The sequence below is a fragment of the Mesocricetus auratus genome, unplaced genomic scaffold, assembly GCF_017639785.1.
Source record: "Mesocricetus auratus isolate SY011 unplaced genomic scaffold, BCM_Maur_2.0 Super-Scaffold_4256, whole genome shotgun sequence".
In the NCBI taxonomy this organism is placed as follows: domain Eukaryota; kingdom Metazoa; phylum Chordata; class Mammalia; order Rodentia; family Cricetidae; genus Mesocricetus; species Mesocricetus auratus.
Genome location: NW_024429182.1, coordinates 15,455,864 through 15,467,637, shown reverse-complemented (window position 1 = coordinate 15,467,637; position 11,774 = coordinate 15,455,864). Strand labels below are relative to the sequence as shown.

At 47.6% G+C, this 11,774-nt stretch overlaps 1 protein-coding gene across 3 annotated transcripts; it reads left to right on the top strand.

Annotated features, from left to right (window-relative positions):
• The first annotated feature begins 260 nt into the window (after positions 1-260).
• Positions 261-11,565, top strand: Nolc1 (nucleolar and coiled-body phosphoprotein 1). Of its 3 annotated transcripts, none has more exons than XM_040743698.1 (13): positions 261-457; positions 2,345-2,400; positions 2,512-2,657; positions 2,772-2,908; positions 3,533-3,698; positions 6,451-6,572; positions 6,839-6,977; positions 7,898-8,026; positions 8,170-8,325; positions 8,432-8,980; positions 9,194-9,300; positions 9,644-9,736; positions 9,931-11,565. In XM_040743698.1, exons 1-13 carry the CDS (start codon positions 338-340, stop codon positions 10,087-10,089), a joined length of 2,079 nt encoding a protein of 692 aa, XP_040599632.1. In that variant the 5' UTR covers positions 261-337; the 3' UTR covers positions 10,090-11,565. The 3 variants fall into 3 exon arrangements, with proteins under 3 accessions (XP_040599632.1, XP_040599625.1, XP_040599627.1); XM_040743691.1 differs by having other exon boundaries at positions 8,432-9,046; XM_040743693.1 differs by having other exon boundaries at positions 262-457; positions 2,515-2,657; positions 8,432-9,046.
• The last annotated feature ends 209 nt before the right edge of the window (positions 11,566-11,774 follow it).

The following is an 11,774-nucleotide window of genomic DNA, read 5'->3' as shown; positions in this document are numbered from 1 at the left end:
GGGAAAACTACGGTTAAAAAAAAAATCCCGTAAAGATAACGCGCGGGAAATCGCAACTTTTCCCGCCAAAGACAGGCGCGTGATCTCTGACGCAAAAGCTCCGCCTTGGCAATGGGTGGCCCTTGGGCTCCGCCCTTAGCAGGATGGCAAAGCACGTGAGACCGGAAGGAGTTTATGGACGTCACCTGCATCCTGCCTCCGAGGCGGAGCCCCACGCTTCCGCTACGCGCCGCGCGACGTGATGACGACACTGAACCCGCCCCCTGCCCTGATCCGTGCTTCGGAGTTCATAAGTCGTGCAGCGTGCGCGACGGTAGGGACGCGTTTTACCGGGAGTATGGCGGATACCGGCTTGCGCCGCGTGGTTCCAAGCGACCTTTATCCCCTCGTGCTCGGTTTTCTGCGTGATAACCAACTCTCGGAGGTGGCCAGTAAATTTGCAAAAGCGACAGGCGCTGTGAGTCGTGGGTTTGGTCCGCGGACCGGGGTGGGTCGGCTCTCCAAGAGCCTAGGCCTTGACGTACTTAGAAGTCAAGGAGGAAAGGTCTGGGGTCTGTCAACTCAGTGTCCGCGAGGCCTTTCTGGCTACCTGTGCAAGCTTGAGGCCCGATCATGTCTGACTAGTGAGTCTTAGTGCTTTTACTTGCTGACTTTTGCAGCGGCGGCAGGCGTGGGTCCCGCGTGGCCCGGGTCATGTGGCTGACAACGTAAGATGAGCTAGATCCCACAGGTAGTTTTGGATTGGCGGTGCCTGATTAATCTGGTGTACTTTTTTGTAAGCCTTACCCTTGGTCGCAATTTAGCCTGAGACTCTGAAGATAAATTGTTCAGCAATGAAGGCTAGGGTTTTATTTATTTTTACCAAAGAAAAAAATGAATGAGTGTAGAGGAAGGTTGCTTTCGGTATACTGTAGGAGGAGCGAGCATCCAGCCCTGCCAATTTTCACTGAGCCTGGGGCTCTAGGTACTGAAATAAAACAAGCATAGGCTTTGACCAGGCTCTGCGAGTTTCTACATGTGTGACCCCGGCAGCCGTCTTTTGTTTGAGACAGGGTCTTTATGTATCCCTTGTGTAGTAGCGGATGGCTTTGAACTTCTGTTCCTCTTGCTCATCTTCCTAATGCAGAGATACAGGTATGCATTAATATCCCTGACCATACCAGGATATCATTTAATTTACATAAATTTGTCTTTTCTTGTTTTTCGAGACTGGGTTTCTCTGTGTAGTTTTGGAGGCTGTCCTGGCACTCTCTCTGTAGACCATGCTGGCCTCGAACTCACAGAGATCCACCTGCCTCTGCCTCCGGATTGCTGGGATCAAAGGCGTGGGCCACCACCGCCCTTCGTCTTTTTTTTATTATTATTATTTTTTTGTTGTTGTTGTTTTGTTTTTTGTTTTTTCGAGACAGGGTTTCCCTGTGGCTTTGGAGGCTGTCCTGGAACCCGCTCTGTAGACCAGGCTGGCCTCGAACTCACAGAGATCCGCCTGCCTCTGCCTCCCGAGTGCTGGGATTAAAGGCGTGTGCCACCAACGCCCGGCTTATTTTTTTATTTTTTAAAGACAGTGGTTTCTCTGTAACCTGGCTACTCTGGAACTCTGTAGACCAGGCTGTTCTCGAACTCATACCATCTGTTTGTGCTTCCCAAGTACTTTCAATTTAGGGACATCAGACTCCTCTGCCTCCTGAGTGCTGGGATTAAAGGCATGTGCCACTACACCTAGTACCTTTTAAAAAGTCAATTTATTAAGCCTGCAATAGTAGACATTAGTGCAGGTGCCTGCAGAGGCCAGAGTTGTCAGAAACCCTGTATCTGGAGTTGACATGTGATTGTGAGTCTCCTGGTGGGTGCTGGGAAATTAGCTTAGGTCCTCTGGAAGAGTAATATGTTCTCTTAATCACTTAGCCATCTCTCTAGCCCCTCAATTAATATTCTTTGTCGATATTTTAATTGCTGAAGTCTTTCTAAGGCTTTGAAAAATATGGAAAGGCTTAGGAATAGCCAAACAGTATCAGAGGTAGCCCATTTTTTTTATACTCAAAGCTAGGCAATATGTAAGTAGAATATTTTTCTCCTAATTTATGTAAGTAGAAAAACTCTTATGAAGATCTAACATCCATTTCAAATTGAGTAGGTAAGTAACAGATAACTCTTTTCTCTTTTGAGACAGGGCCTTCTACGTAGCCCTGACTGTTGTATAACTCCATGTTTAGACAGATCTCCCTACCTCTGCCTTGTAGGTTCTGGGACAGTTGTTTGCGGACAGATTATATTTGATGAAAGAGTAACAGAATCTGACCTAGAGAATCGTAACATTTCTTTAACTCAGCCTCTTTTCTTGCAGACACAGCAGGATGCCAATGCCTCTTCCCTCTTGGACATCTATAGCTTCTGGCTCAAGTAAGCTTTCCTTGTTATACGTGGGCTATTTTCTCCCCCTAGGTGGGCTGGGCTGTCTTCCTTGGTTTGAGAAGGTTCCCATCCCTCAGAAGTCAGCCTAACCTACATCAGCAGGTCCACCAAAGCCCCAAAGCGGAAATTACAGTCAAATGGACCAGTGACCAAGAAGGCAAAGAAGGAGACTTCCTCCAGTGACAGCAGCGAGGACAGCAGTGAGGAAGAGGAAAAAGCCCAAGGACTTCCAGCGAAGAAGGCTGGTAAGGCAGAGCCAGGGGTGGGGTCAGTGGGGGGGGTGCAGTGCTTCGGGAAGAGCGTCTGACTCCTGCCTGGACAGTATGGTGATCCTTGTGGGTCTCTATCCTTCTATTAAGCTGTGCCTGTCAAGCGAACCAGTTTGCCTCAGCATGCTGGGAAGGCAGTAGCCAAAGCGTCAGAGAGCAGCAGCAGCGAAGAATCCAGTGATGAGGAGGAGGAGGAAGAGGACAACAAAAAGAAAAAGCCTGTCCAGGTTTGCAGCTTTGGTTGTAAAGAGGGCTGCTAAAGAACTTGGAAATGAAACCTAAACTGGACATCTGGCTTATGGTTGGTGATGGAAACTGTTCGGTGTGGGATAAATTCTGGGATTTTTGAAGGAGATGATAAAGCTGAGGTCCAGAATTATGGGATCCAAATAGACAGAAATCACCTCCTTGGGGCCATGTGTTCTTCAGGGGTATGTGTAGGCCCTGAAAATACAGGGTTTTTTTTTTTTTTTGTGGGGGATCCCAAGGGAGGGTTTCTCTGTGGCTTTGGAGGCTGGCCTTGTAGCTCTTGTAGACCAGGCTGGTCTCGAACTCATAGATCCCCTTCCGAGTGCTGGGATTAAAGGCGTGCCCACCACCGCCTGCATGGCTTACTTTTTTTCTTGCCGTTTCAGTAGGCATCTTGGGTGCCCTTTGCATGCCTAGGAGCCATTGCTGATTGTCCTCATGTCTGATTTGTTTTGTGGGTTTTTGTTTGCGATGGGGTCTCTGTGTATCCCTGGCGATCCTGGAACTTTCTGTGTTGCTCAGGTTGTCCTTGAACTCAGAGACCCACCTGTCTTGGCCTCCTGCATGTTGAAATTAAGGCAATTTACCCCCGTCTGTTTTAGCAAAAGGCAGTTAAGCCCCAAGCCAAGGCAGTCAAAGCTCCTCCTAAGAAAGCCAAGAGCTCTGAATCCGAGTCTGACTCAAGCTCAGAAGATGAAGCACCACAGACCCCGAAGCTAAAGACAGCCACGGCAGCCAAAGCTCAACCTAAAGCCGCAGCTAAGCCAGGTACTTCTGTCGGGGGTGGGAGGTCGGTGTGGGGTTGGCTGGGACCAGTATAAAATGTATGGTTGCTGAATTACAGGTGTCCATCACTTCTCTTTACCCAGCCATGGCTGTCAAGGTCTATAATCTCACCTACCCAGAAAAGTGAAGCAGGGGGATTGGAAGCGTAAGACATGCTCCAAAGTTTACCTAGACCGCCGGGCAGTGGTGGTGCACGCCTTTAATACCAGCACTCAGGAGGCAGAGGCAGGCGGATCTCTGTGAATTCGAGGCTAGGCTGGACCAACAGCCTCCGAAACAATACAGAGAAACCCTGTCTCGTTTAAAAAAAAAAAGTTTACTGAGACCTTGTCTCAGAATTTTAGGGGGAGATAGAAGGCTGGAGATTAGCAAGACTGAGGTAGAGTACTTGCCTCCAGTATGTGATGCCCTGAGTATAGTCCTCAGCCATGTACACCTGTAATCCATGCAGGCAAGGTAGGGTTGCTGTAACTTCAAGGCCAGTTAACTTACCAAGTTCTGGGCCATCCATAGAATGAGAAAGAAACCAAAAACATTATACAGTAAATTTTTATAGCCGGGTGGTGGTTGCACGCCTTTAATCCCAGCAGGTAGAGGCAGGTGGATCTCTGAGTTCCAGACCAGCCTGGTCTATAAGAGCTAGTTCCAGGACAGGTTCCAAAGCCACAGAGAAACCCTGTCTCGAAACCCCCCATCCCCACCCCCCCCAAAAAATAGCAAGGGAAACTTTTGTAGTTCGTTGTTTTGGACAGGATTTCTCTGTAACAGTCCTGGTTGTCCTGAACTTTGTAGCCCAGGCTGGCCTGTACCTCCCAGGCTCTGGGATTAAAGGCATGCGTCACTACCACTAGGCAAGAAAAACTTTTTGCCAGGCGTTGGTGGCACACGCCTTTAATCCCAGCACTTGGGAGGCAAAGGCAGGCGGATCTCTGTGAGTTCGAGGCCAGCCTGGTCTACAAGAGCAAGTTCCAGGACAGCCTCCAAAGCCACAGAGAAACCCTGTCTCGAAAAAAAAAAAACTTTTTAAAAATTTTCTGTTAAGCAATTCAAGCAGTGGTTGAATTGATTGGTCTAGCCTCTCTTGATGGCTAGAATTACATATATAGTCATCATGCCTAGGGGCAAAGATTCACTAAAAAATCTTTTAGCCTGGTGTAGTAGAGCACGACTTTAATTTCTGTACTTGGGAGGTAGAGGCAGAACTTTTAAGTTATTTTTTTTTTTAGATTTTATTTATTTATTATGTATATAGTGTTTGTATGCCTGAATGCCAGAAGAAGACACAAGATCTCATTGTAGATGGTCGTGAGTCACCATGTGGTTGCTGGGAATTGAACTCAGGACCTCTGAAAGAGCAGTCAGTACTCTTAACTTCTGAGCCATCTCTCCAGCTCCAGAACTTTTAAGTTCTAAGACAGCCAGAGCTATGTAATGAAACGCCGTCTTAAAAAAGAAAAGAAAATAGTTTTTTAAAAAAGTGTTTGTGTGTGTGTGAGACCAGGCTTTGTTGGCGCACGCCTTTAATTCCAGTGCTTGGGAGGCAAAGGCAGGTGGATCTCTGTGAGTTTGAGGCCAGCCTGGTCTACAGAGTGTTCTAGGACAGCCACGGGGTTACACAAAGAAGCCCTGTCTTGCAAAACAAAGAGAAAAAAGTATGTATATACTCAAGCATGTTCGTGCCCATATGCATGCAGGTGACTCCACAGGCCAAAAGAGGGCATCAAATGTAGAGGGAGAGTTATAGTGTAGGCTGTTGACCTGCTTGATGTGGGCACTAGAAGAGCAGTAAATGTTCTTCTGAGACATTTTTCTAGTCCCTTAATTGTTATTTTTGATTGAAAGGAAGTCTAAAGACCCAGGCTGGCCTTGAACTCAATCCTCCTGCCTCTGCTTCCAAGTGCTAAGGGCGGGAGGGAGGGAGGAAGGGAGAGAAAGAGAGATTGAGAGATTATTAGGCATTATATGGGATTATTAGGCATTCCTTAGCTCAGCATAGTGCTTGGTGCACACCTAATCTCAGCCTGGAGTTCGGCCCTCAAGCACAGGAGAACCCTAGGCTTTGTGTGTGATAAGTCCTTCATTATCTCTGAGCAACAGCGCAGCCTGTGTGCTCTTTGCTTTTTTTTTTTTTTTTTTTTTATACGAGACAGGGTTTCTCTGTATTGTTTTGGAGGCTGTCGGTCCAGCCCGGCCTCAAACTCTTTGCTGTTTTTACTCCACAACAAACGAGTCATTTCTTCCTTATGAGAGCTGGCTTGTGATTTGCAAGACCTGTTAGCAGAGGTTGAAGAGAAAGACTTGAAAGTGATGTGTAATTGGTTTATTGTATATGTCGGTGCATCTGTGTACATATCACAGCATTCACTTGGAGCATAAGAGGAAGGAGAACTTGCAAGAGTTGGTTTTCTGCTTTTACCATGTAACTGCAAGTTCGGGTCATGAAGCTTGGTGAGAAGCACCTTTATCCAATGAGCCATTTCACTAGCCTTAAGTCCTGTGTTAACAGAACATTTGTTCAAGTCTGCTTATTTTGTCTTTTTTTGCTTGTTTATTTTTTTTGTTTTTCGAGACAGAGTTTCTCTGTACAGCCTTGGCTGTACTGGAACTCTATTTACTAGGCTAGCCTTGAACTCACAGAGATCCGCCTGCCTCTGCTTTCCAAGTGCTGGGATTAAAGACGTGCGCCACCACTGCCTGGCTCACCAATTTGTCTTAATATCACTTTGTTTCTCAGGTACACCGGCTAAAGCACAACCTAAAGTAACCAATGGCAAAGCAGGCAGCAGCAGCAGCAGCAGCAGCAGCAGCAGCGATGACTCTGAAGAGGAGGAGAAGCCAACTGCACCCCCCAAGAAGGTTAGGGTTGTAACTATCCAGGATGAGGTAAAGGGACTGAGAATGTCTCTCCTAGTAGATTGGTGGTTTGTTTTCCTGAGTCAGGCTTTCTGTGTGTCAGCCTTGGCTGTCCTGGAACCAGCTACGCAGACCTGGCTGGCCTCAAACTCACAAGGGTCTGTCTCTGCCTCCTGAGTGCTGGGGTCAGAGTCCTAAACCACCACTACTGCCAGCCTGATAGAATTGTCTTGGAAGGTATTTTCCTCTAATGTAAATTTTTCTCTCAGATGCAGACTGTACCTAAAAAACAAGTTGTGGCCAAGGCACCAGTGAAGGTGGCTGCCACCCCTACTCAAAAGAGTTCTAGCAGTGAGGAGTCTTCTAGTGATGAGGAAGAGCAGAAAAAACCCATGAAGAAAAAACCAGGTGATTAGACATGAGCCATCAAGCTGTATGACCTATCTGTGAAAAGTCCTCATGGCACAGCAACTAACTTCTTCCAGAAGAGATCAAAAAGGGAGGGGGGCAAGGGATTCCACAATGCCTTAGAAGTGACACAGTTTGAAATGACTTATGAATCCCAACCCACATTCTGCAGTAGAGGGTAAGCCCGTTTCTGGATAGAGGGAATACAAGAATTTAAGTACTTAATTTTGTGGCGCTAGAGATTAAACCCAGGGCAGGTTTATGCGTGCTAGGCAGGTTCTGTACTTAGAAGATACATCCTCACTGGGTGTTGGTGGCACACGTGTTTAGTCCCAGTACTCTGGAGGCAGAGACTGGTGGATCTCTGTGACTTTAAGGCCAGCCTGGTCTACAGAGTAGTTTCAGGACAGGCTCCAAAGCTACAGAGAAACCCTGTCTTGAAAAGAAGATACATCCTTAGTCCTGTGTACATACTTTATTTTTTCTGTTATCTATTTACTTATTTGCTTGCTCCGAGACAGGGTCTTACTATGTAGATCAGACTGTCCTATCCTGGAACTCACTATGTAGACTAGGCTGGCCTGGAACTTATAAAAATAGAGAGATGGCTTAGTGGTTAACAGCACTGACTACTCTTCCAGAGGACCTGGGTTCAGTTCCCAGCACCCACATGGCACTCAACTGTCTGTAATTTGGACAAGCATGCACTGTCCAAATAATGAAAACCGCTTTAAAAAAGAAAGAAATCTGTCTCCTGAGTGCTGGGATTAAAAGTGTGCAACACCCCCAGACCTGTTTTATTTTGTTGTTTGAGTTTTTCCTCTGTAGCCCAGACTTAGCCTTATAAATGTCAGGATTGCAGGCATGAGCCACCGTGCCTGGCAAATGCGTATTTCAAAACTATTCTACCTTTTAAATAGGTCCCTACAGTTCAGTCCCACCGCCTTCTGTTCCTTTGCCAAAGAAGTCCTTGGGAACCCAGTCTCCAAAGAAAGCTGCCGTGCAGAAAAAGCCTGCAGATAGCAGTGAGGACAGCAGTGATGAGTCTGGTGAGTCGTGGGTGTAGTGAGACTCTACAAGGAAGAGGATTACTCTCTACCTGCTAAGGGATGGTGTACATTGTTACATTTCTACTGCACTCCTGGTTGACCTGCAATTCTGGACCCATGTTAATGTCGCAAATCCTCCCCAGATTCGAGCTCTGAGGAAGAAGAGAAGAAAGCCCCTGCTAAAGCGGTCCTCTCCAAGACACCCACCACACCAGCTCCTGCCAAACCAGCTCCTGCCAAACCAGCTCCTGCCAAACCAGCTCCAGCAAAGAAGAAAGAGAGCTCTTCAGACAGCTCAGGTAATGCTGCTCAGGCCCTCGGGTGGGCCACTGGGATGCTCATTGATTTGGGTCGATGTTACAGGGTTCTCCTGAGTTTGATACATTCTGTCCCCTCTTAATCTAGATTCTGACAGTTCTGAGGACGAAGCTCCTGCCAAGCCAGTCAGCACCCCCAAGAATCCTGTGAGCAAGGCAGCTGTCACTCCCAAGCCATCTGTGGCTAAGACAGCTGTCACTCCTAAGCAACCAGCAGGCAGTGGCCAGAAACCTCAGACCAGAAAGGCTGACAGCAGCTCCAGTGAGGAGGAGAGCAGCTCCAGTGAGGAGGAGACAGCAAAGAAAACTGTGACAACCCCCAAGCCCAAGGTGTCTGCTAAAGCAGCACCATCCCTGCCTGCCAAAAAGGCGCCTCAGGCTGCGGCAGACAGCAGCTCCGACTCAGACAGTTCCAGCAGTGACGAAGAGGAGAAGACACCTAAGCCCCCAGCTAAGACAAAGGCAGTGGGAGGCAAAGCCCCTTCCAAAGCAGCCTCTGGGAAGAAGGCAGCAGCTGAGAGCAGCAGCTCCTCTGAAAGTTCCAGTGCCGAGGAGGAGAAGCCCAAGGGCAAGGGCAGTGCTGGACCCCAGGCCAGCAAGGCCAACGGCACTCCCGCGCCTCAGAACGGACAAGCAGGCAAGCAAAGTGAGGGAGAGGAGGAGGAGGAGGAGGAAGAGACGAAAAGGGCAGTTTCCAAGCCAGGTCTGTATGTGTAGAGCCACCCCTGGGTCTGTCCTCCATCCCTGGAATGTACTCAGAGAGGGAGCCAGGCAGGGGAGACGCCTGCTCCTGACTGCATGGCAGATTTCCATCACACGTGACTTCTGAGTCTGCCTTTTTGTTTTGTAGGTTCAGGAAAGAAACAAAAGCAGAATGACACAGCAGAGGAAGCAGAGACACCTCAAGCTAAGAAAGTTAAGCTCCAGACTCCCAACACTTTTCCCAAAAGGAAGAAAGTACGTTGTTCCATAGTATTCTCAGAACCCAGCCTTTAAACCAGAATGCCCTGGGGCCACCTTGACAATCTGGCTGATACCACAGCCTGTGAGGAGAGCTGTTAAATCACCAGCTGGGCGTTGGTGGCGCATGCCTTTAATCCCAGCATTCGGGAGGCAAAGGCAGGCGGATCTCTGTGATTTCGGGCCAGCCTGGTCTACAGAGTAGTTCCAGGGCAGCCTCTAAAACAATACAGAGAAACCCTGTCTCGAAAAGCCAAAATAAATAAATAAATAAATGAATGAATAAATAAATATAAAAGATATAAAATAAATAAATCTCATTTCCTGCTTCATTCTCTAGGCAGATAAAAGGGCATCTTCCCCATTCCGAAGGGTCAGGGAGGAGGAGATTGAGGTGGATTCACGAGTAGCAGACAATTCCTTTGATGCCAAGGTGAGGCTTTAGTATTGTCTTCTTTTTACTTTTTTTGTTGTTGTTTTTTGAGCCAGGGTTTCCCTGTGTAGCTTTGGAGCCTGTCCTAGAACTCACTGAGATCCCTCTGCCCCCCAAGTGCTGGAATTAAAGGCGTGGGGCACCACTGCCCGGCTTGTTAATGTCTTCTGTGCACTAACTTTATTATTTACCAGCGAGGTGCAGCTGGAGACTGGGGTGAGCGAGCCAATCAGGTTCTGAAGTTCACCAAAGGCAAGTCCTTCCGCCATGAAAAAACGAAGAAGAAGAGGGGCAGCTACCGGGGCGGCTCCATCTCTGTGCAGGTCAATTCCGTCAAGTTTGACAGCGAGTGACCTGTGGTCATCTTAGCAGAGGACGGTGGTGATGGAGGGCTGGCCCGTCACCACCAATGGACCCAGAGACTCAGTGCCGTCAGGAGAGGGTCCTGAGACTCATCAGTCTCCAGTCCTTCCATGTTCCTCCTTTTGTACGGGTTTGCTTGTCGTCATTGCCTTCCTGTTCTGTGGGTCTGCATATGGAGAAGTTTGTATGTTTTATATTAAATGATTTCGTATAGATTGTTATGATTTTCAGAGATGAGTTCCACAGAATGTCAGAATGTCACGTGGTCAGAGTTGGAGAACTCTTGTCGTGTGAGTGCACATCCACATTCTACCCCACTTGCACCCGACCATGGTGGGGTTATTGGTTGTGGAATTTGTCTTGTAAGTGTGCTCTGTGTTCATCCAAAGCTTTCAGAAACCAGCATGATCTACCAACTTTTGGGGATAAAAGTGCTGCTCTTGGAATATAACAGCCTATAAAATTGACAGGCATTAGCTGGGCGGTGATGGCTCACGCCTTTAATCCCAGCACAGCAGAGGCAGGCGGATCTCTGGGTTCCTGGACAGCCAGGGCTACACAGACAGAAACCCTATGTTGGGGGTAAAATGACAGGCAGAATTCTCTGTGGTGTGAATGTAACTGTCTTGAGTATTTTGTTTCTAGTAATTGTTACTATTACATGTTTACAATACACCTTAGTTTTAATTTCTAAGCAGGCTTTTCTGACATTGAAAAGCATTTTCAACAACTTGACCCTTACTACTGTGTATACTAAATTCATATGTATACTAAATTCATGCCTGTATTTGTTTTTAACGTCATCAACAACTGAACAATGCTTAATTACTTCTGTCTTGGTAACAGTGGCGACACAAAATTGGTGTGATTAATTCCTGCATGGTTGAAAATCACCTGACAAGGAAATGATGAATTAAAACCTCAGCCCTCAATGTGAAGTAGGTTACAGTGGGTACATGACAGGAAACCTGTGGGGAGGAACGGAAAGAATGTTACGTTGTAGAGACAGACAGGCTTGCGAACAGCAAGGTTGGAGGATCTGAACACAGGATCGTTTTGTCTTGATTGGTACATGGGGGTGATTGTGTCTTGTTTAAGACGGTCCTCTGTACTAATTGTTAGTGATTTCAGCACGCTGGGAAAGCGCATCTAGGGAACAGTGCTTGCCTAGCATTCATGTCCCTAGTTTGATCCCTAGCACTTCAATAAATAGGTAAATAAATAAACGAGCAGAGCTTCGTGGGCCAGCGGAGTCGTTGGGATGTGACAGAGCTCAGCCAGAGGGAGGGGAGAGGAGAGCACTGGGCTGACCTGCTGAGAACAGACACCAGGCTCCACGGATGAAATACCTGATGACTTGTTAGAAGCTGGCGCTCTGTGGCAGCTCCTCAAGGAAGAAAATGTGCGGATCTCTACATGGTCAGAGCTCTGCGTCTTACCAGAGCAATAAACTGGATGGTGTATAATGTGTTGAGAGTTTTATTTGTGAGTGTAAGGTCTCATAGCTCTGTATGCAGCAGAACAAGTAGGGACTGGGTGTAGCAGTGTGGATCTTGAGTCCCAGCTGAGGCAGACAGCTCTGAGTCCAAGGCTCAGCCTGGTTTACCTAGAAAGTTCCAGGCCAGACAGTACTGTCCCATCCCTTTAATCCCAACACTCAGGGGACAGAAGGAGT